Genomic DNA, 26,074 nt, shown 5'->3' with positions numbered 1-26,074 from the left:
CCTGACAAAAACAAGCAATGTGGAAAGGATTCCCTATTTAATAAATGGTGCTGGGAAAACTGGCTAGCCATATGTAGAAAGCTGAAACTGGATCCCTTCCTTACACCTTATATAAAAATTAATTCAAGATGGATTAAAGACTTAAATGTTAGACCTAAAACCATAAAAACCCTAGAAGAAAACCTAGGCAATACCATTCAGGACATAGGCATGGCCAAGAACTTCATGTCTAAAACACCAAAAGCAATGGCAACAAAAGCCAAAATTGACAAATGGGATCTAATTAAACTAAAGAGCTTCTGCACAGCAAAAGAAACTACCATCAGAGTGAACAGACAACCTACAGAATGGGAGAAAATTTTTACAATCTACCCATCTGACAAAGGGCTAATATCCAGAATCTACAAAGAACTCAAACAAATTTACAAGAAAAAATCAAACAACCCTATTAAAAAGTGGGCAAAGGATATGAACAGACACTTCTCAAAAGAAGACATTTATGCAGCCAAAAGACACATGAAAAAATGCTCATCATCACTGGCCATCAGAGAAATGCAAACCACAGTGAGATACCATCTCACACCAGTTAGAATGGCGATCATTAAAAAGTCAGGAAACAACAGGTGCTGGAGAGGATGTGGACAAATAGGAACACTTTTACACTGTTGGTGGGACGTAAACTAGTTCAGCCATTGTGGAAGACAGTGTGGCGATTCCTCAAGGATCTAGAACTACAAATACCATTTGACTCAGCCATCCCATTACTGGGTATATACCGAAAGGATTATAAATCATGCTGCTATGAAGACACATGCACACGTATGTTTATTGTGGCACTATTCACAATAGCAAAGACTTGGAACCAACCCAAATGTCCACCAATGATTGACTGGATTAAGAAAATATGGTGCATATACACCATGGAATACTATGCAGCCATAAAAAAGGATGAGTTCATGTCCTTTGTAGGGACATGGATGAAGCTGGAAACCATCATTCTGAGCAAACTGTTGCAAGGACAGAAAACCAAACACCACATGTTCTCACTCATAGGTGGGAATTGAACAATGAGAACACTTGGACACAGAATGGGGAACCTCACACACCGGGGCCTGTTGTGGGGTGGGGGGAGGGGGGGATAGCATTAGGAGGTATACCTAATGTAAATGACGAGTTAATGGGTGCAGCACACCAACATGGCACATGTATACATATATAACAAACCTGCACATTGTGCACATGTACCCTAGAATTTAAAGTATAATAATTTTAAAAAACAGGACCATTTCCTGATGACATTTAGAAAGCCTTCAAGAAATAATGTATCTTGAAATTATATTTTAGGATGGGTTATTTCTAAGATAGATTTCTTTTACCACTGTAATCTTTGTTTTTGCAATAAATAGTAATTAAATCTTTTTGTCTAAATGTTTTTAAATGTTTTGTCCAATTTGGGACAGAGACGTAGGTACATACTTCACTTCTTACAGATACATTCAGTTACTCTTCCTTTTTATCCTTATCACAGAATATTCAAGATCTGTCTATAGTTGCAGCTTGTGTTCCAGTTGTGAATGATATCAGCCCACGTCTTCTCAAACACTTTTCCATGCTGGTATTACCTCATCCTTCACAAGACATCTTATGTACTATTTTCCAGGTAACACATCTAGTTCATTTTCTACTGAAAAAAATTAATTCCCTAGAATAAGGAAAAATACGAGAACTTAAATCCACTAATATTGAAAGAAAATTACTTTAAGGGGATAGATTTTATTTCCCCCTATGTTTTCTGGCCTATTATAATTTGGTTCTACATATCAAAAGCACAAGTTATTGTGTGTAAAATAAACACTTGTGGTGCATGTCCAATGCACGTTAAAATGTAGATTTTAGGACTTTATCCTCAGAGATTCTGATCCAGTATATCTGGCCTAGCATGCAGGAATCTGCATTTTTAACACACATACCCTGATTTTTGCCAGAATTGATTTGCTCTTTTCATTTTGTTATGGAATAACAAAATGCTACACAAACTATTACCTTGGTCCCAGTTGGCATACAGGTAGACTTTCTTCTAAAACAGGATTTTTTTTCAGGTGTGAACTATTTACCAACTATATCAGAATTACCAAGTGCTTTTTGAAAACTTGAGTTTAAAAATGAATCTTTGAATTTTATATTAAAGAAGAAAACAAGATTCGTGTTGATGAATTTCCTAATCTTGCTTAAGATTTATTTTTCTAGTCACACTAGATTTCAAGTTGAGTCATCTTTCCAGTAAGATATTTCAGAATTTTTCAAAGAATGTATACCTGTATCGTCAATCCAGACTGAGGTAACAGTTTTGTTAGTTTACACTTCCTATAACATCTCCTGGAGAGCAAGGAGATAGAGGAATTCCCAGCACACCTGGTGTATACGGAGGTGAAGCATAAATTGTCCCCAGAGAAAATGTATCACATCCTTTTAGACCATTCAACAGACTAGCACCAAATGGAATTTTCTCCAGTTTGCAACCCCTAGAGTGTTTTGTTTTTACTAATCTACCATCCTATGTTGAATGGATTTTAATTTTAACATTTAATGAAATTAATCCTCTATTATAATACACAAGTCTGCTTTTTAGTGGAAGGTAGCCAGAAGTAGTCTATACCTAAAATTTTTGGCAAACTAAATTATAACATTTCTTTTTAAAGGCTCATTTGGGAATTTATTTCTCCATCAATAACTTCACACCTGAAGTTCAGAAAAGTAAGGATCAGATAATATCTTGTTCCCTAGCTATATACCATCAAGTACGTCAGAATATGTTGCCAACTCCAACAAAATGTCACTACATGTTTAATCTTCGAGATATGTTTAAGGTTTGTTTTAATGTTCATTCTCTAGTTTATTTTTTAAATATAAGTTGCTCTCTCTCATACTGTCAACATTAGATTGTTAGAAGGGGAAAAAAGGGAAATGAATGTTGGTTAGTTTTGCTATTAGCAGCTTTTCTCAAGAGTTAGTTGAAGAAAATTGTTAAAATAATTCTGTGCAAATAATTCAATGATGAAATCCCTAAGAGTGTTAGAATATTGGCTAAGATCCTCAGCAGAGAAATAAGTGACAAGGTTATAACATAGATTTGGATAGATTTGGGGTTTGCTTTATTTCTGAGATTTTATTGTGGCTGTCAGAAAATGAAAGCATGTATACATTTCATAAACATGCTTGAATTTTAACAGATTTTGCCAACAGTGCTGACTTAGTTATCAGCCATGGCCAAATAATTTTCAAAATTGAAATGTTAAGAAAATCAATTCTTGAATTTGATACCTTTCTCCCCTAACTGTGAGACTTTAGCCCTAAATAGCACATGTAATCTGTGAAATGGGCTATAACATTTTAAATCCAAATTTAGAATGTTAAAACATATAAACATTAGGAAGTACCTCAGTATCACGTGCAACACCCTGCCTCCATGTTAGCACTGTAGTCGAGACTCCCATCCTAGCAAGGCCTCCATTAGATGTGGCTGAGGAGTCCCCAAGTCCCCCTCCCTCTAAGAGTGATTCCATACCAATTTTCCCTATCTTATCACTTTCCCATCTCATCAAAGCTTCAGATTATCACTTGGAGAAATTCACAATTCTTACCTTGGATAATTGCTTCTATTTTTATGGATCATAAACCCGCAAAAATTGAGTCTTCGCTTCACATACTACCCGGCTAATTTTTTTAAAAAAACGTTATTTTTAAATCCCTAACAGCTTCTCCTAGGATTGCTGCAAGCTGACAGGACTGTTATTAACTCCAAAGAGATGGCTGCTCTGCTCTTTGTTCATGAAGCCACCCGAGTATTTCACGATCGCTTAATTGATTTCACTGATAAAAGCCTTTTCTATCGGTTGCTTTCAAGGGAACTTGAGAACTGTTTTCAGGTAAATTTATATTTTAAAAATTATTGGCCGGGTGTGGTGGCTTACGCCTGTAATCCCAGCACTTTGGGAGGCCGAAGCGGGCAGATCACGAGGTCAGGAGATCGAGACCATCCTGGCTAACACGTGAAACCCCGTCTCTACTAAAAATACAAAAAAATTAGCCGGGCGTGGTGGTGGGCGCCTGTAGTCCCAGCTACTCGGGAGGCTGAGGCAGGAGAATGGCGTGAACCCGGGAGGCGGAGCTTGCAGTGAGCCGAGATCGCACCACTGCACTCCAGCCTGGGCGACAGAGCGAGACTCCGTCTCAAAACAAAACAAAACAAAATTGTTTTAAGTGTATTATTGGGCAAAAAATGTTGTTTCATGAAAGTCCTCAAAAATTTATATAATACTGAAAGAAATGTAATTTTATTAACAATTCCATTTCCACTTGAAAATGTCTAAAACTATAGATATGCTGGAGAGGATAAAATCATCATTGATGCCTTTGCCCATGCTTTTGGCCCCTTAGCAACCTCAAAACTGTTCATTTTTCTCCAGGACTCACAGAACTGTCCACTCTCTTGATACCTCAACAAGACTCCTCATCCTTCTCCATCTCTTTGAACTTTAGTTTTCTTACTGCCTGTCTTTTAATCTAGGTCACAAAGGAAAGTGTTTCAATAAACTGATCACACTAAAAGAATGTGACTAAATGGAGCAGTGATCTAGGCTCCATTACTAGAATTTTTTGCCGTCTCCTTTCAAGAGAATTAAGGAGAACATTTCCTTCCCAAAGGTGGACTCTTTTCTTTTTCTGTCTTCTCTGGTGGTGCCAACTTCATTCTTCTCATTAACAGAAGCCCAGGAAATATGAACATGTGTGTGAGTGTGTCTTTATGATAAAACGATTTATATTCCTTTGGATATATACCCACTAATGGGATTGCTGGGTCAAACGGTAGTTCTGTTTCTAGAACTTTGAGGAATCACCACACTGTCTTCCACAATGGTTGAACTAATTTAAGTTCCCACCAACAGTGTGTAAGTGTTCCTTTTTCTCTGCATCCTCACCAGCATCTGTTATTTTTTGACTTTTTAGTATTAGCCATTCTGACTGGTGTTAGATGGTATCTAATTGTGGTTTTGATTTGCATTTCTTAAAGAGAGCTTATTAGTATCTTGGGAGAAGTTCCCAAACTCCCTATAAATGCCAACCATAATTCAGTTTTGAGATTTTACCGGACTAAGGAATAGATATAGAGGCAGTAGAAAATGAGCAAGCAAATACTTAGGGAATTGGGTCCTGCCCTAGCAGGGGTCAGTCCTATGGACAGCAAAGGCAACCCCAAATTCAAGACCATATGGACCAAATCTTTCCTAAGGATGTAAGGATTTAAATTATTCCTGTGAGAATTTCAGTTTATACAATATCACTTAATCGGTCAGTTGATTTACTTAAAAAAATAAAATTCTAATAGTTAATACAATGTGCCAAGCACAGTGTTAAGACATATCGTTACTCACTTTACATATCATTACTCACTTTAATCTTAATTCATAACACCCTATGATATAGGTCCTGTTATTATCCTGATTTTACAGATGAAGAAACCGAGCAGAGTAAGATTAAGATCTCACCTAAGGTCACCCTGCTAGTTAAGTGGTGGAGTCATTATTCAAACCTAGGATATCTAATGACATATATTTTCAAATTATCATACCATGCCACCCCTCAATCTTCATTTAGCCATTTGCCAAACAAACATCTTCTGAATGCCTATCAGGAATTCCCAGTGCCAGATAGCAAGTGGGATAAGTGCTGAGGACTACCTAGGACTAGCATGGACCCTGCCTCCAAGCACATTACAACCTAAGAAGTGCAATGCATTTCTGTCAGTGCTGTAACATCAGTGCTGTGACAGACCTATGCACACAATATAGTGGTGGAACAAAGGAGGAAGGAGTAATTTATTCTACCTGATTTTAGGGGAGAGGGAGATGGTCAGACTTCAAATAAGAGGTAGCCCATGACCTTGGTGTGAAAGATAAGCAAGAATTTGCCAAGTAAACCAGGAAAGGACATGTGGAAACTTGCAGAACTGTAGTGGTAGACTAAGGGACGATTCTTTTTCTCAGACTGTTGCTGGAACTACAAGATATTTCTAGCAACAGGAGTTCTTAACCTGGGATCCACAGACCCTCAAAGCGTTCTTAAATACAACCATATTCTAATATATTTGGGGTTTTTTGGTAACCCTTATATTTTGATATATGCATTTTAAAATATTATTTTGAGAAAGAGTCCACAGGCTTCACTACCAAGAGGAGTTTATAGCACAAAAAAAGTTAAGAACACGTTAGTCCTAGATCCACTGTGCCAGGAGCTTCTCCAACACAGATATATGCTGTGAGTTTTGATAACAAGTAGAATTGTGCTATTAACGGATAGTGTTAAATTCTTATCTTACAATAGATTCAGTGGACCCAAGAAAACCTGATGAATCACTCAACTGTATTTTTGGACTTCTTGGATATAAACAAGACTCATAGAAAAAAGATCTATCAGAATACCAGTGACTATAATAAACTTGCCAGTGTACTTGATGAATTCCAAATGAAGTTGGGTTCAATTTCTTTGGAGGTAAACACATATACTATATAAAAATCTGAGGAGTGCTATATATGTATATATTTATTTATTTTTACATACATATACGTATATCAAATCAGTATTTTTAAGGGGTGTGTGTGTTTGTGTGTGAGAGAGAGCAAGAGAGAAAAAGAGAGAGAGAGGGAGAGATCAGGGGAAAATGCTTACCTTCATATTTTAAAGCAGAACATTAGAAGTACAGTTTTATGTTATTTCATCTTATTTGTCTCATTTGATAGGGTATAATTTTAAAGACAAGGTACACAGCTGAGGTTATAGGAAGTTGAATGAATAGAGTTCATGAAGATAAATGCAAAAGAGAGTGTAGCAACAGGGTCCAAAGTAGCAACAAAGGACAGCAAAGTGGTTGTGGCTCTTTACATCTTACCCATTGTTGTGGGCAAAGATGTGTTGGAACAGAGACACCGATAAAACCACATACACTGTAAACCAATTTTCTGCATCTCTTCCTCCTACCACTTATCCTACTTGCCAAGACAAAACAATAGAAAAGCAACCTAGGCCAGGTGTGGTGGCTTGTGCCTATAATCCTAGCACTTTGGGAGGTTGAGGCAGGAGGATCACTTGAGCCCAGGAGTTTGAGACCAGTCTGGTCAACATAATGAAACCCTATCTCCACACACACGCACATGCACACACACAAAAATTTAATTAATCAGGCATTGTGGTGCCAGTGCCTGCTTGTAAGTCCCAGCTACACAGGGCTGAGGCAAGAGGATTGCTTGAGCCCAGGAGGTCGAGGCTGCAGTGAGCCGTGATTGTGAAACTGCACTCCAGCCTGGATGACAGAGCAAGACCCTGTCTAAAAAAAAAAAAAAGAAGAAGAAAAAGGAAGGAAGGAAGGGAGGGAGGAAGGGGAAAGGAAGGGAAGGAAAGGAAAGGAAGGAAAGAAGGAAGAGAAGGGGGAAACGGGAAGGGGGAGGGGAAAAGGGGGAGGGGGAAGGAGGGGGGAGGGGGAAGGGGAAGGGGGAAGGGAGCCTAAATACTATTGTTTGCCTCTTCATTCTCTTCTCTCAATTCTACCACCACCCTTCTAATCTACTCACAAGAACATTAGCATAGGGACAATCCTTATTGCACAAATTTACTTTCCCTAAATGTTAATGATAACCAGCTTACTAGATCTAGAGCTCTGGATTACTAGTTATTCTCCTTTCTGTAAGTAAATTGTATGTAAAACAACAATGCACGTTTGATTTTTCTGTACCTATAATCCATTTATTTGTCACATTTCATCTGCTAGCTTTCTCATTCCATGGTGTTCTTCAAGGAAGCCATAGAACACATCATAAGAGCAACAAGGGTTCTTCGACAACCAGGGAGTCACATGTTACTGGTAGGAATTTAAATTTTTCAAGTGGTTTTAAATTTACAAAATAAAATAAATCCCAATAAAATCTACTGTACTTACAGAAGTTTTATTTAGCCACACTTATCACAATAACTGACCCATAGGACAGGACTCTTGTCCTCTCTGCAGTTTGCATATGAAATCTGTCAGCAAATAAAAATGGTATTTGTTTTTGGAAGGCACTTGATGTGAATAAAACTGCACCATTTCTAGTGTTCGCAGCATTAATACAGTAGCTGTGCAGATGGATCCTGACTTCAAAAATAGTGCGCTTACTTGATTATTGATTTAGAAATGTGAGCTTTTGCACAATGTTTTGCTTCTCATGAGAACAAGTGGGAGTTAAAATCTTGGAAAATTCCCCAATATACTTTGAATAGAGAAAATCTTTTGGAAAATTAGCTAAAATTCAACATATTTAGCCAATTACATAAAGCATATTAATTATTTTTATTTAATTTATTATTTATGACTAGTTGTTTATTTTATACTTTATTTATAACTGTTTGGTTAATTTGTGCACTTTTCTCAAAAAGAATTTTTTTTATTCAGAACAGCTAGAGCTTTATTTAAACACTTATTTAAACTTGTGTTTAAATAAAACACAAGTTTTATTTAAACAGACATATGCAACAAGATTAATTAAAAGGAATTAAAAACTGGAAAATAGAATCAAGAAAAAAATATGAAGCAAATCTTTCTAACACCAAAACTATTCTTTTACTAACCTAACTCATAAATGGTATCACCATATATCCACTGGTCTAGTCAGAAACCTGGGAGTCACTCAGTTTTGTCACTTTTTCATCACTTGTCACATTCAATTCATCAAGAAGCCCTGGTGATACAACTTGAAAAATGTATTTCAAACCTGCATATTTCTCTGCATCTCCACAGCCACCACCCTATTTAAGCCACTGTTATCATCACCTGGACCACTGTGGTTTTCTCTGTTCCCTAACGCACCTCTTTTCTTCCCCTCAGTCCCTATTAGTCTGTCTCCTTATTCTGCTTTATTTTTCTTCCTGGTCCTTAGCCTTATCTTATATAATATTACACATTAATTTTTCATGTATAATCATCTGTCTCCACATTTAGAACATAAGCTCTACAAGGGCTATGATTTTTGTCTGTCTTATTTCAATTATTAACAGATTATTTTTCTATTCCTAAAGTGTATATGCTCTGTTTAGTTATTTTACCACAGTGACTCTTTTCTTTAGCATGTCTTTTCTAGCAATAGGTACATTTACAAGTTCTCAATTCTAAAATGCCTGAGAATGTATTCAGAGCAGTTTTCAAAAGCCTACACTCAACTGGAATCTGGCCTTAATAGTTTCTCTGTAGATGTGTTATCACAAACCTATCTTCCCTCTCAGAGCCCCTATTAAAAATACAAGGTAAAACATGGCAAATTCCTGATTCCTCTGATCCTATTACTGTTGGGGTTTTTTTGTTTGTTGGTTTGTTTGTTGTTTTTGTTTTTTTAGATGAAGTTTCACTCTTGTTACTCAGGCTAGAGTGCAGTGGCACAATCTCAGCTCACTGCAACCTCTGCCTCCTGGGTTCAAGCAATTCTCCTACTTCAGCCTCCTGAGTAGCCTCCCAAGTAGGGATTACAGGTGCCTGCCACCACGCCCAGCTAATATTTTGTATTTTTAGTAGAGACGGGGTTTCACCATGTTGGGCAGGCTGATCTTGAACTCCTGACCTCAGGTGATCCTCCCGCCTTGGCCTCCCAAAGTGCTGGGATTACAGGTGTGAGCCACCACACCTGGCCCCCTATTACTATGTTTGCCCAATTAAACATTATAAATAGATCTTTTTCATGGGTCAAGGTGACACTAGGGTTCAATTTTGCATAACAGTAATTTAACTGAAGGCTAGTCTAGCATGTGGAGCTTCTGCAGGGAGAAGCAACTGGAGGGAGTGTAATGACTTAATTAAGACTATTTAAGACAGAGAATAAATAATAAAATAATGGTTATCTAGATTGGACAGTTCAAATGAGATCAGTTTAATTCAGTAAAAAAGTAAAAGAAGAAATTGTACATGAATTTTAAAAGTAAATATTACATAGTTCAATTGGATTACATTGTTGAACTACCAGAACTACCAGAGGAAAACAAGAAAACTAATATTAATTAGTATTTCAATTTAAGGCATTGGTTTAAAAGATTATTGCATATAATCTGTCACATAAATGTTCAGTTTTTAACAAAAATTACAAGACATGAAAACAGATAGGGAAGTGTGAGCTATACATGGGGAGAAAAAGTAGTTAATAGGAACTGTCTTGAAGGGGATCCAGATGTTGGGCTTGGCAGGTATCTGAAATACAGCTCTTGTAAATATACTCAAAAAGCCTAAAGGAAAATATATATTATTATTTATATTAATATATAAATTAAAGGAAAGCATACAAAAATGACTCTTCAAATAGAGAATACCAATAAAGGGATATAAATTATTTTACAAATTGGGATGTCTGGGATTCAAAATTAAAATAAATGAGATGAAAACTTCACTAGAGGAGCTCAACAGCAGATTTAACATGGCAGAAAAGAGAATCCACAAACTTAAAAATAGATCTATAAAATTTATCTACACTGAACAAGAGAAAGAAAAAAAATGAAGAAAAAGAACATCAAAGACCTAAAAGACACTATCAAGTGTATCAAAATATGCTTAATGGGGCTCCCAGAAAGAGAAGAAATAGAAGGGGGCAGAAAAGATTTCATAGAAATAATGCCCCAATACATTAATCTTCACATCCAAGAAGTTCAATCACAGCTGGGCACGGTGGCTTACACCTGTAATCCCAGCACTTTGGAAGGCCAAGGCAGGTGGATCATGAGGTCAGGAGATCGAGACCATCCTGGCTAACATGGTGAAACCCCATCTCTACTAAAAATACAAAAAATTAGCCGGGCATGGTGGTGGGTGCCTGTAGTCCCAGCTACTCGGGAGGCTGAGGCAGGAGAATGATGTGAACCTGGGAGGCAGAGCTTGCAGTGAGCCAAGATAGCGCCACTGAACTCCAGCCTGGGTGACAAAGTGAGAGTCCATCTCAAAAAAAAAAAGAAAGAAAAAAGAAGTTCAATCACAGCTCAAGAAAGTCTAAGAAGAGTAAGCACAAGTAGATTAAAGTAGATTAACACCTAGACACATCATATAGTCAACCATTCAAAGACAAAGAGAAAATCATGAAGGCAGCAAGAGAAAAACAACTTCTTATGTACTAGGAATTCTCAATAAGATTTACAGCTGACTTATTATCAGACACAATGGAGAACAGAAGGCATTGGAGCAGCATATTCAAAGATAAAAGGAGGAAAAACCTCAAAAATTTTATGTTCAAGAAAACTATTTTTAAAATGAAATAAAGATATTTCCAGATAAACAGCTCTGATAATTTGTTACAGAAAATACTAAAGTAAATTTTTAGGGTGAGGGTGAAAGACACTGATGGTAACTTAAATCCTTGTGAAGAATAATGAGCACCAATAAGAGCAATTACATAGGTAAATATAGGGCCGTGTGTTCATTTTTTACTGCCTATGAAACACATTGCAAATATGGCAACTTAAATTTATTATCTTACAGTTTTGCAGGTCAGAAGTATGACATGAACTCACTGGGCCAAAATTAAGGTATAGGTATGACTGCATTACTTTCTGGAGGCTCTAAGGGAGAATCTGTTCCTTTTCTTTTACTAGCTTCTAGAGTCTTTCTGGATCCCTTGGCTCATAACTGCCTTTATCCATCTGTAAAGCCAGCAACATCACATCCCTTTGACCCTTCATCAGTCATAACATCTCTCTCTCTCTCTGATCAAAGCCAGGAAAGATTCTCTGCTTTCAAGGACTGATGTGATTTAGACTGGGCCCAGCCAGATAATCTAGGATGATCTCACCATTTTAAGGTCTTTAATCTTAATCATGTCTGCAAAGTCTCTTGCCATGTAATATAACATATTCATCGGTTCCAGAGATCATGATGGGGACATATTTGTGGGGAATGGGGGTGGCAGATGCATTATTCTGCCTACCACAGACTATGTAAATATATTTTTCTTCTTTACTCTTAACTACTTTAAAAGATAATCAGATGAAATAATAATTCTAAAACTATTGTCGGGCTTATAATATATAAAGATGTAATATGTGTAACAATGAATAGCACAAAAGAGGAGGGAGGAAATGGAGTTATGTTGAAGAAAACTGTCTATATTTTACTGGAATTATTAGTATTAATCTAAAATAGATTGTGATTAAAAATAAAAATAAAATAAAATAGATGTGATAAGATACATAATGTAATTCTGTTATGCAAGGTGAACAAGTTCTGGAGAACTCATGTACAGTATGATAATGATAGTTAACAACACTGTATTATATACTTGAAATTTGTTAAGAGGGTAGATCTTAATATTCATACACACACACACAACGGTAACTATGTAAAGATAGTGGATATTTTAAGTAGTGTGATTGTGATGATCATTTAACAATGTACACATATATCAAAACATCAAGATGTACACGCTAAATATATGTGTAGTTTTTATGTCACTATCATCTAAATAAAAATGCTAAAAATGCTCAAGGAAAGGGGATAGTTTAACTGTGAACCCAAGCAAGTCAGGGCCAAACACACCGATGGCAGACAAGTTTCAAAGAGAACTGAAGGAAAGCAGACCTGCAGGAGGTCCATGAGCCAGAGTTCCAGGCTTGGGACAGCTATGAAGTTTTGGGCCTGGCTGTGGTCTGGGGCCCCAGCCATCAGGCCTGATTCAAAGCCATCAGGCCCCTTCTTCTATACGCATTTTAAGGGAATCTTTAGCTTCTTTTCTGTGGAAAGTTCCCATAGAGTTATCAGAGCTTAGACCCTGTCCAATGCTGGAAAGGAAGCTTGAACAATTTTATCTTAGTTTAGGTTCCCCCATAAGAAGGCCCCGAGGCAAGTATTCAATGTTAACTTGAGACATGGTCCCAGAAAGCAGGTAGAGGAGTGAGAAAGTGAGACACAGAAGAGATGGTAATCAATACAGGGTGCATGATCAGGCCAGTTACTATTGTTAGCAACTGGAAGTTAATTACATAAGGGAATCTCTAGGAAATGCTCTAGGAAATGTGCCTCAGAAAGATGAGAGGGCTGAAGTATTTGGCCCATCTATGCAGCAATTTCAGTCAGCCATTACTGAGGGTTGCTAAGGGAGAGTTTGATAGTTACTGCAGGGGCAAACATAGAGATGCAGATACTGGTTGATCAACTTTTCATTTGTTTATTGATCATTCGGGTCTTCTCTTCAGTGAATCATCCATTCGTGTGCTTTGCCCATTTTTCTATTAGGTTATCTTTTTCTTATTGATTGGTAGGAGTTATTTATATATTCAGATACTAATATTTTCTTCATTATATGTGTGGCAAGTGTAATTTTCCAGATTATGGTTCATCTTTTTACCTTATGATATCATTCAATAAATAGTTATTATTTTTAATGTAAAAAAATTAGAAGAGAACTAAAAATATATATAATAAAAAAGCCAAGAAAATGAAGATAGAGCTCTGGAAAATATTTATTTAACACAAAAGAATGGAGAAACAAAGGGAAAAAAAATGAGACATATGGAAAATAACAGTGTGGCAGACAAGCCCCAAATACAAATGCATTAAAAACTCCAATAAAAATGCAGAGATTATAAAACTAGATTTTTTAAAGAACAAAATCCAACTATATGCTATCAACAAAAGCCACACGTTAGATTCAAAGATCCAAAATGGCTGAAAATGAAAGGATGGAGAAAAATAATCCATGCAAACAATTACCACAAGAAAGTTGGAGTGGGTATACTAATATCAGGCAAAGTAGACTTTCAGGAAAAAATTAAGTGTTCTGAGACCAAAAAGAAAAAAAAAAAACATGGCTATAATGAAGAAAAGATCATAAGAGTTATAAACATATACACACCTAAAAACTTAGTGCCAAATACATGGAACCAAAACCGACAGAATTTAAGGGAGAAATAATCAATTTAACAATAATAGTTGGACACTTCAATACCTTCACTCTTAATAATTGATAGAGAAACTAGACATAAAATCAGCAAGGTTACAAAGACTTCAACAGGATAGTAAAACAACTTGAACTAATTGACATGATAGAAGACTCCACCAACAACAGCAAAACACATATTCTTTTGAAGCAAACATGTAACATTCTTGAGGAGAGACCGAATGCCAAGCCATAAAACAAGCCTCAGTAAATTTCAAAGGATTGAAATCATACGAAGTATGTTCTTTGACCACAGTAGAACTAAATTAGAAAGTTTCCAACAAAAGGAAAGTTGGGATATTAATAACTATGTGGAACTTTTACAACGTACTCCTAAATGGGTGAAAGAAGAAACTGCAGAGAAATTAGAAAATACTTTGAGATACATGAAAACAAACAAAAACATAATATAAAGCTGTTAAGAGAAATCTATAGCTATAAATACTTGTATTTAAAAAGAGCAACCTCAAATCAATAACCTAACCTTCCACCTTAGGAAAATACCAAAAGGAAAGAAAACCAAACCCAAAGCATGCAGATGGAAGAAAATAATAAAGATTAGAGAAGAAAGTGGAGAATATAAAACCAGTAGGGAATACCAATAAAACCAAAAGTTGGTTCTTTGAAAAGATCAACAAAATTGACAAGTTCTTTGCTAGACTGACCAAGAAAAAATGAAGAAAAGACTCAAATTATTAAAATCAGGAATTAAAGAGGGAATATTACTATCAATATTACAGAAATAATAAAAGATTATAAGAGAATACTATGAACAATTGTATGCCAACATAGTAGATCACTTAGATAAAATGTCTTTCCTAGAAATATATAAATTACTGAAACTGAAGAATTAGAAAATCTAATAGAGCAGTAACAAATAAGGAGATTTAATTAGGAATTTAAAAACTTCCCACAAGAAAAGCCCAGAGCCAAATGGCCTCACCAGAGATTTCTACCAAACATCTAAGGAAGAATTAACACCATTCCTTCACAAACTGTCCCAGAAAATAGAAGAGGAAATACTTCCCAATTCATCTATAAGGTCAGTAACATCCTAATACCAAAACTAGACAAAGTCATCACGAGAAAAGAAAACTACAGGCTAATATCCCTTATGAATATAGTGGAAAAATATCTGAACAAAATCTTAACAAACCAAAACCAGCAACATATAGCAAGTATTATACATCATAAACAAGTGAGATTTACTGCAGGAATGCACATTTGGTTTAATATTTCCTAAAAATCATTAATGCAATATATCTATTAATGGAATTAAAAGCAAAAACCACACAATAATCTCAGGAGATGCAGAAAAGCACGACAAAATCCAACACCATTTTTTTTTACTCTCAGCAAAAAGGAAAAGAAGGAAGCTTCAGCAACCTAATAAAGAGCTTCTGTGAAAAACTTACAGCTAGCATTATGCTTAACAGTGAAAGACAAAATGCTTTTCCCCTAAGATTGAGAACAAAGCAAGAATGTTTTGCCTTACAATTTCTATTCAACACTATACTAGAAGTTCTAGCCAGTGCAATTAGGTAAGAAAAAGTGGGGAAAGGGCATCCAGATTGGAAAAAATAAAGGGAGCAAACCCATCCTTATTCACATTCCACATGATCCTGTTTGTGGAAAATCCTAAGGACAAGCAACCCAATTAAAAATAAACAGGCCAGGCATGGTGGCTCATGCCTGTAATGCCAGAACTTTGGGAGGCCAAAGTGGGTGGATCACTCGAGGCCAGGAGTTTGAGACCAGCCTGGCCAACAGGGTGAAACTCCATCTCTACAAAAATACAATAATTAGCTGGGCATGGTGGCACACACCTGTAATCTCAGCTACTCAGGGTGACGCAGGAGAATTGCTTGAACCCAGGAGGTGGAAGTTACAGTGAGCCAAGATAGCGCCACTGCACTCCAGCCTGGGTGATAGAGCGAGACTCTGTCTCAAAAAAGAAAAAGAAAAATAAACAGATGCTGGCCCAGTGTGGTGGCTCATGCCTATAATCCCAGCACTTTGGGAGGGCAACACAGGAGGATTGCCTGAGGCCAGGAGTTCAAGACCAGCCTGGGCCACATAATGAGACCCCCTTCTTACAAAAAAATAAAAATTTAGCCAGGTATGGTGGCATGTACCTGTAGTCCCAGCTACTCAGGAAGCTGAGGCAGGGGGATCACTTAAGCCCAGGAATTCACGGCTGCAGTAAGCTGTGATAGCACCACTGCACTCCAGCCTGGGTGACAAAGTGAGACCCTGTCTCAAAAAAAAAAAAAATAAATGAAGAAACAGTTACCTTGTTATGGCTGAATTTTATTGTACATATATACCACATTTCCTCTATCCGTTCTTCTGTTGATGGACATTTGGCTTATTAGCTCTTGTGAATAGTGCTGCAATAAGTGGCAACATGGAAGAGCCTGGAAGGCCTCATGTTAAGCAAAATAAGTTAGGCAAGGAAAGAGAACTACTGCATGTTCTCACTCATGTGAAAACTGAGAAACAAAATTCGAACTCACAGAAGTAGAGAGTAGAATTATGGGTATTAGAGGCCAGGAAGGGGAGAGGAGGGGAGAAAGGGAGAGTTTAGTTAATTAATACAAAATTATAGCTACATAGGAGGAATGAGTTCTGGTGTTTTGCAGCACTGTAGGCTGAATATGGTTTACTATAATTTATTGAATGTTTTCAAAATGCTAGAGGAGAGGATTTTGAATGTTCACAACACAAAGGACAATGTTTGAGGTGATTAATGTATTTACTCCAATTTGATTATTATACATTATATGTTCATATGGAATTATCACTCTGTATCCCATAAATATGTACAATTATCACATCAACTAAAAAATAAAAGGAAAAAATAAATACCTTACAAAAGCATATGAAAAGGTGCTCAATATCAGTTGTCATTAGGGGAAACAATAATGAGATACCACAACATCCCTATTAAAATGACCAAAACCCAAAGAACTGATAATAGCAATTACTGACAAGGATACAGAGCAATAGGAACTCTCATTCATAGCTGGTGGGAATTGAAAATAGCACAGCCACTTTGGAAGACAGTTTAGCAGTTTCCTACAAAGCTAAACATAGTCTTGCCATATGAGCCAGTAATCATGCTCCTACACATTTACCTAACTGATTTGAAAACTTAGCCCACATAAAAACCTGCACAGGAATGATTATAGCAACTTTATTCATAATCACCAAAAACTGGAAGCAACCAAGATTCCTTCAATAAAGCAAATGAATAAACACACTGTAGTAGTACATTGATACAATGGAATATTATTCAGAGATAAAAAGAAATGAGCTCTCAAGCCACAAAGAGACATGGGTGAATTTCAAAGGTATATTGCTAAGTGAAAGAAGTCGGTCTGGAAAGGCAACATATTATATGATTCCACTTATATGACATTCTGGAAAAGGCAAAACTATGGAAATGGTAAAAATATTTGTTGTCTAAGGGTTTGGTGGAAAGAAAGGAAAGTGAAACACAAGATATTTTAGGATGGTAAAAATTCTGTATACTATAATGGTGAACACATGACACTATATATTTGTCAAAGCCCATAGAACTCGATGACACAAAGAATGAACCTTAATGTTTACAAATTTAGAAAAAAAAGTCATTTTGGAGGTCTGGTAATCCCAGGATGAAATGCAGAATGTGAAAGAAAAATCAAACCATGTTGCAAGTGTGTGACACAAACTCACTGAAGAGGATTAGGGGAAAAGGAGCCAATATAAAAAGTGGTTTGGGGGTAAAGTTAACCATTCCAATACCACAATACACATATACTGGAACTGAATAATGAAGTAAATGGATGGCAGATGTTGGAAACCAGTTTTCTCACTATTGGAGGGCAGAGCTAAACAAGGGAAAGAGACTAAAATGATTATGTAGTAATAGAGTTGGAGACATAAGTTAAACTTATTTTTAGCTTAAAATAGGTGATTGGATATAGAAATTTTATAGGAATGTGTGTCTATAAGGGTTAGTATACAAACATTTATTTATTTGCTGTGTCAGCTGGGAGGGCTTACAGGCAGTGATCTCCAGTAGCAATGAGTACACCTAGCTCCCAGATCTTGGTTTCTAATACCATTCTCCAATAAAAGGAACCAGGACTCCTTGGGAAAATTGCTGATTATAGGACTGGGACAGGAAATATACAATATGAGCCTGGAGAATCCTGTAGTGCTACAAGTGAAGTGCTAAAATAATCATGGGGTTATGTCAGAGGGACACAAGAGCCAACTAAAAGAGTTCACAGTGGCCAAAGCTGGAGCAAGAAAACAAAGAAATAAAGTGGTATTAAATAATAATCCAAAGTGTATAATAAATATCCATGGGCCCATACTTATATAAATAAATGACTAAATAAATAAGTAAATGAGGGAGAATAGACAAATCTCCCATTCAGAAGATATCCACATAATGTACGTAGGTAGTCTACCCTCAAGAAGCTGGAGCATAACTCCTCACTCCTTCACTGAGGGCTGCACATAGTGACGTTCTCCCAAAGAGTACCATACAGAAAGGGGGAAAAAAGAGTAACTTCACAGTGGAGAAACCTGACAAACACCGCCTTATCTAGGTGATCAAGTTCACCAACAAAAATGATAAATCATGGTGAGTATAATCATGAGAAAAACAGCAGGAAAATCCTAGTTGAGTGACATTCCATAAAATACCTGATCAGAACTCCTTGAAACTCTTGAGGCCATCAAAAATAAGGAAAGTGTGAAAAACTGTCACAGTCAAGAGTAGCTTAAGGAGATTTGGCTGCTAAATGTAATATAGTATCCTGGAAGAAATTCCGAAGGAGAGAAAAATCATTAGGTTAAAAACTAACAAGATCTGAAAAAAGTATGGACTTCAGTTAATAATAATATATCAATTTTGGTTCATTAATGGTAACAAATGTAATATACTAATGTTAGATGCTAATAGGGGAAATAGGATGTGGATATATGACAGTTCCCCATACTATCTTGGCAATTTTTCTGTGAGTCTAAAACTCTTCTAAAATAAGTTTATTTTTAAAAATAGACAAAAGATTTGAATAGATGTTTCACCAAAGACGATACCTGAATGGTTAATCAGCCCATGAAAAGATGTTCGGCTTCATTAGTCATTAGGGAAATGCAAATTAAAACCACAATAACACTAAACACCCACTTGAATGGCTATAATCAAAAAGATAGTTAATAGCAATCATTGACAAGATTGTGTATAAATTGAACTTTCATACAGTGCTTGTGGGAATGTAAAATAGTACAACTACTTTGGAAAATGGTTTGGCTATTTCTTATAAAGTTTAACATAGATTTACCACATAATTGAGCAATTCCATTTCTCTGTCTCTACACAAGGGAAAATAAAACAAGTGTCCACTCAAAGACTTGTAGGGAAATGTTCATAGCAGCATTATTCATAATCAAGAAGTAGAAACCATTCAAATGTTCATCAATGGATAAATAAAATGTGATATGTCCATACAATAGAATACCATTCAGCAATAAAAAGGAACAAACTACTGATACACATACAACATGAAAGAACTTATTATGCTAAGTAAAATAAATCAGATACATTAGACTTCATGGCATATAATTTCATTTATATGAAATGCCAAAAATAGGCAAATCAATAGAGATGAAAACATATTAGTGATTGGGCCTGAGAGTTGGATGGTGATTGACTGCCAGTGGGCTTGAAAGATCTTTTTGGGGTGAAGGCAATTGTTCCAAAACTGAATTGTGACAAGGGTTGCATAAGTCTGTAAATGTACTAAAAAGCATTGAATTATCCACTTAAAACAGGTATAAGCTGTAAATTGCACCTAAATAAAGCTGTTTTTAAAACAATACTTACTTTGCCATTATTCCCCAAAAGCATTTATTAAGTACCTATTGCTCAAAATAAAAAGGAAAAGATCTATCTAGTTACTTATAAATGAAGAATCAAATATTGACAGTGACATGAAGATGGTTTATAAGCCTATCTGTGCTTTTTTCAAGATTATGTTCTCTTTCCAGTGAAATTTGCTCATATATTTAAAGAGGCTATGGAAAGATGAAAATATTGAAAGTGGATGAGTGCCTTATAAAAATTTTGATAAAATATTTAAATTATGTTTAATATGACTCCCAAAAGGTTATAAATAAAAATAGTCTGGGGTATTTTTACATCAAAATTTCTAGCACAAATAATAAACAGAAAACTATACGTTGAAAGATTCCCAGAAAATGTATGTCATATGTTGTATTTCTTTTCTCCCAAAGATTGGAATAGATGGATGTGGGAAAAAAACATGTGCAACCTTGGCCTGTTATTTGACAGATAATAAACTATACCGAGTGCCTATATCTCACAAATGTGCCTACATCGAATTCAAAGAAGTCTTTAAAAAGGTGTTTATTCACGCAGGATTAAAAGGGAAACCCACTGTTCTGATGGTTCCCAATTTAAACATAGAACAAGTAAGTACTTTTTGTCTTTGCTATTTGCTGAAGTTTGATATCTATGTGGCTACCCCCTCCCCAAAAATTTAATATTTGAAAAGAAAACAAGAAAATATTTATCAATGGTTCTATTGCCCTACAATATCAGTTTTCTTGCAGTATTCTCTGTTCTTATCTAGTCATAGCCCACAGAGTTTATATATTTGTAATGATGCCATAGGTAGTTATGAATAAATATTTCAATAAAGGTATTTTCTATGTCATTATCTTGTTCATTTTAATTGACAGATTGGAAGTAATTTATCTATGTAGCTGAAGTCATCTGTCTTATATCATAACTAGCTTTACAATCTGTATTTTAAAAACCCTTTCATCTATATCCAGTATCTGTAATCTACAGTTAGATATGTAATCTACCATCTGCTCTTACAGCATCCAGGCTTCTGTTTCTCTCCATTACTCTTCTTCTGCTCTATTTTCACTGTCAGATGCAGGACTTTCCTTACAGAATATGTTATTTTTGTCATATATATATATGTGTGTGTGTGTGTGTATATATATGTGTGTATAGATATGTGTGTGTGTATGTGTATATATATATATATATATATATATATATATTTCCTCCAAGTCTGTGGCTTGTCTATTTTCTTTTCAAATTAAACTCAATTAAATGTTTTAAATTGACGTGATAATTGTACATGTGTTTATGGGGTATAGTGATGTTTCAATACATGTAAGAGCAGATTACCATAACTAGCATATTCATTATCTCTAACATTTATCATTTTTGTGTTAGGAGAATTCAATATCCTCCTTCTAGCCATTTGACACTATATAATATATTATTGTTATGTATAGTTATCCTACAATGCTATAGGTTAGTAGAACTTATTCCTCCTCTCTAGCTGTAATTTTGTATCCCTTAAAAAATCCCTCCCTATCCTTCTCTCCCTTTCCCCTACCTTTCTCAGCCTCTAGTATCTTCTGTTCCACTTTTTACTCCTGTGAGATCCACTTGTTTTTAACTTTTATATATGAGTGAGAGGATGTGGTGTTTAACTTTCTGTTCCTGGCTTACTACACTTAGCATAATCATGTTGCCACAGTGACAGGATTTCATTCTCTTTTATGGCTGAATTGTATTTTATGAAGTATATATACCATATTTTCTTTAGTCATTCATTCACTGGTGGACACTTAGGTAGATTCTGTATCTTGGCTATTGTGAAAAGAGCTGTTATAAACATGAGGGTGCAGATGTTTTCTTGATATACTGATTTCCTTTTCTTTGGATAAATGCCCAGAAGTGGGATTGCTGGATCTTATGATCATTTTATTTGCAGTTTTTGTTTTGTTTTGAGACAGAGTATTCCTCTGTCACCCAGGCTGGAGTGCAGTGGTGCAATCATGGCTCACTGAAGCCCCGACCTCTGAGGCTCAAGTGATCCTCCCACCTTAGCCTCCCAAGTAGCTGAGACTACAAGACTGCACAACCACACCCAGCTAATTTTTTTGTAGAGGCGGGGTCTCACTGTGTTGCCCAGACTCATATGTAGTTTTTTGAGGAACCTCCATACTATTTGCCATAATGGCTGTACTAGATTACATTCCCACCGACAGTGTACAAGAGTTCCCTTTCTCCACATCTTCACCATCATTTGCTATTTTTTGTCTATTTGATGATAGCCATCCTGACTGGGGAGAGGTGATAGCTTATCATGGTTTTGATTTGCATTTCCCTGTAATTAGTGATATTGAGCATTTATTCATTTTTTTGGCCATTTGTATGTCTTCTTTTGAGAAATATCTGTTCACATCATTTGCCCATTTTTTAATCAGGTTTTGTTTTGTTTTTCGTTCTTTCTTTTTGGTTTTTGCTGTTAAGTTTGAGTTCCTTGTATATTCTAGATATGAATCCTCTATTGGATGAATCATTTGCAAATATTTTCTCCTATTCTGTAGTTTGTCTTTTCATTCTATTGTTTCCTTTGCTGTACAGAAGGAAATTTACCATGCTTTTTAGTTTGATATAATTCCATTTGTTTATATTTGCTTTTGTTGCCTGTGCTTTTGAGGTCTTATTTATAAATTCTTTTCCAAGACCAATGTCCTGAAGCATTTCCCTTATGTTTTCTTCCAGTAGTTTTATAGTTTCGGGTCTTACATTTAGCTCTTTAATTAATTTTGAGTTGATTCTTGGATGGGGTGAGAGGTGGGGGTCTATTTTCATTCTTCTGTATATGGATATTCAACTTTCCCAGCACCATTTATTGAAGACTGACTTTTTTCCATTGTATGTTCTCAGTGCATTTGTCAAAAATGAGTTGGCCATTGATACATGGATTAATTTCTGGGTACTCTATTCTATTCCATTGGTCTATGTGTCTGTTTTTGTTCCCATACCATGCTGTTTTGGTTACTATAGCTTTATAATGTATTTTGAAGTCTGGTAGTGTGATGCCTCCAATTTTGTTCTTTTTGCTCAGAATTGCTTTGGATTTTTGAGATATTTTGTGGTTCTATTTGAATTTTAGGAATTTTTTTCTATTTCTGTGAAGAATATCATTGGCATTTTTCAGAGATTGCAACAAATCTGTAGATTGCTTTAGGTAGTATGGTCATCTTAACAATATTAGTTTTTTTGATTCATGAACATGGGATGTCTTTCCATTTGTTTGTACCCTGTTCAGTTTCTTCTATCAGCGTTTTGCGGTTTTCCTTGTAGAGTTCTTTCATCTCCTTTGTTCAAATTTATTCCCAGGTATTTTATTTTATTTATTGTAGCTATTCTAAATGGGATTGCCTTTTTAATTTTTTTCACCTAGTTTGCTGTTCATATATAGAAACATTACTGATTTTTGTATCCTGCTACTTTGCTGCATTCATTTTTCAGTTCTAAGAGATTTTCATCAACCCCATAAAAAAGTGGGCAAAAGACATGAACAGACACTTTTCAAAAGAAGACATACATGTAGCCAACAATTATATGTTAAAAAGCTCAACATCACTGATAGTTAGAGAAATGCAAATCAAAACGACAATAAGATACCATCTAACACCAGTCAGAATGGCTACTATTAAAAAGTCAAAAAATAACAAATGCTGATGAGGTCATAGAGAAAAAGGAATGCTTATACATGGTTGGTGGGTGTGTAAATTGGTTCAGCCACTGTGGAAGACATTGTGTCAGTTCCTCAAAGACCTAAAGACAGAAATACCATTCAACCCAGCAATCCCATTAGTGGGTATATACCAAGAGGAATATAAATCATCCTATTATAAAGATACATGCATGTGTATGTCACTGCAGCACTCTTCACAATAGCAAAGACATGAAATCAACCTAAATGTTCATCAGTGATAGGCTGGATAAAGAATATGCAGACATATATACCATGGAATACTATGCAGCCATAAAAAAGACCATATCCTTTGCTGTGACATGGATGGAGCTGGAGGTCATTATCCTTAGCAAACTAACACAGGAACAGAAAACCATATACTACATGTTTTCACTTATAAGTGGGAGTTAAATGATGAGAACATATGGACACAGAGGGGAACCATACACACTGGGGCCTTTCAGAGTGTGAAGGGTGGGAGGAGGGAGAGAATCAGGAAAAAAACTAATGAGTACTAGGCTTTATACCTGGCTGATGAAATAATCTGTACAACAAACCCCCATGACACAAGTTTACCTATGTAAAAAATTTGCACTTGTACTTCTGAACTTAAAATAAAAGTTTTTTTTTTAAAAAAAAGAGTTTTTTGGTAGTCTTTATGTATTTATAAGACCATGTCATCTGGAAACGGGCAATTTGACTTCCTCCTTTTTAACTTGGATGCCCTTCATTTCTTTCCTTTATCTAATTGCTTTGGCTAGAATTTCCAATGCTATGTTGAATAAGAGTGGTGATAGTGGGCATTATTTTCTTGTTTTAGCTCTCAGAGGAAAAGCTTTGAGCTTTTCCCTATTCAGTATGATGTTAGCTGTGGGTTTGTCACATATGGCCTTTATCGTGTTGAGGTACTTTCCTTCAATAGCTAATTTATTGAGAGTTTTTATCATGAAAGGATGTTGGATTTTATTTAATGCCTTTTCAGCATCTATTGAGATGATTGTGGTTTTTTTTCTATATTCTATTTATGCAGTGTATCATGTTTATTGATTTGCATATCTGGAACCATCCTTGCATTCCTGACATAAATCCCAGTTGATAATGGTGTATTATCTTTTTGATGTGTGTTGGATTCCGTTTGCTAGTATTTTGTTGAGGATTTTTGTATCTAGATTCATCAGGAATATTGGCCTATAGTTTTCCTTTTTCATCACATCCTTACCTGGTTTTGGTATCAGTGTTATGCTGACCTCATAGAATGAGTAAGGAATAATTTCCTCTTTAATATTCTGGAATATCTTGAGAATAATTAATATTAATTTGTCCTTAATAGTTTGGTAGAGACCAGGAGCAGTGGCTCATGCCTGTAATCCCAGCACTTTGGGAGGCCAAGGCAGGCAGATCACCTGAGGTCAAAAGTTCAAGACCAGCCTGGCCAACATGGTGAAACCCAATATCTACTAAAAGTACAAAAAAAATTAGCCTGGTGTGGTGGCAGGTGCCTGTAATCCCAGCTACTTAGGATACTGAGGCAGGAGAATTGCTTGAACCCAGGAGACAGAGGTTGCCATGAGCCGAGATGGTACCACTGCACTCCAGCCTGGGTGACAGAGTGAGACTCCATCTTAAAAAAAAAAAAAAAATAGTTGGTAGAATTCAGCAGTGAGGCCATCCAGTAGTGGATTTTTTGTTGTTGTTGTTGTTTGTTTGTTTGTTTTTGGGAGAGTTTTTATTACTGATCAATCTTGTTACTTATTATTAGTCTGCTCAGGTTTTCTATTTCTTCTTGGCTCAATCTTGATAGACTATATGTGAATTTAATCATTCCCTCTAGGTTTTTGAATTTATTGATGTGTTGCTGTTCATAATAGTCTCTAGTAATCCTGGGTATTTCTATGGTATCCATTGTGATGTATTCTTTTTCACTTCTGATTTTATTTATTTGGATCTTTTCTGTTTTTAGTTTGTCTAACTAATAGTTGTTCAGTTTTGTTTTTCTTTGCAAAAAAACTTTTGGTTGTGTTGATCTTTGATATTGTTTTTTATTATCAATTTCATTTATTTTGCTGTGATTTTTATTATTTATTTCCTTCTACTAATTTTGGGTTCGTTTGTTCTTGCTTTGTGTAGTTCCCTGAGATGGATTGTTGGGTTATTTATTTGAAATCTTTCTTTTTTATGTAGGCATTTATTGTTATAAACTTGCCTCTTAATACTGCTTTTCCTGCACTCCTAGGTTTTGTTATGTTGTGTTTGCATTATCATTTGTTTCAAGGAATTCTTAAATTTCATTCTTAATTTCTTCCTTCATCCATTTGTTGTTCAGGAGCATACTGTTTAATGTCCATGAATGTTACAGTTTTGAATGTTGCTCTTGTTATTGATTTCTAGTCATATTCCATTGTACTCAGATAAGATACTTGATATGATTTTGATTTTTAAAAATTTGTTGTTGAGACTTGTTTGTGTTCTAACATGTAGTCAGTCATG

The 26,074-nt window shown here is 35.7% G+C and overlaps 1 protein-coding gene across 1 annotated transcript in view; it reads left to right on the top strand.

Moving 5' to 3' along the window:
* The window catches only part of DNAH14 (dynein axonemal heavy chain 14), a 463,650-nt gene that overhangs the window by 330,980 nt on the left and 106,596 nt on the right, over positions 1-26,074 (top strand). Inside the window, exons 50-55 of the mRNA XM_034947740.3 lie at positions 1,529-1,660; positions 2,700-2,867; positions 3,756-3,926; positions 6,382-6,549; positions 7,823-7,915; positions 20,283-20,480. Of these exons, the coding sequence (XP_034803631.2) occupies positions 1,529-1,660; positions 2,700-2,867; positions 3,756-3,926; positions 6,382-6,549; positions 7,823-7,915; positions 20,283-20,480 (930 nt within the window). The remainder of the gene's footprint in view (positions 1-1,528; positions 1,661-2,699; positions 2,868-3,755; positions 3,927-6,381; positions 6,550-7,822; positions 7,916-20,282; positions 20,481-26,074) is intronic.

The sequence above is a fragment of the Pan paniscus genome, chromosome 1 (genome assembly GCF_029289425.2).
Source record: "Pan paniscus chromosome 1, NHGRI_mPanPan1-v2.0_pri, whole genome shotgun sequence".
Lineage (NCBI taxonomy): Eukaryota > Metazoa > Chordata > Mammalia > Primates > Hominidae > Pan > Pan paniscus.
The sequence above is the reverse complement of the archived record's forward strand: the minus strand, read 5'-3'. Positions and strand labels throughout refer to the sequence as shown.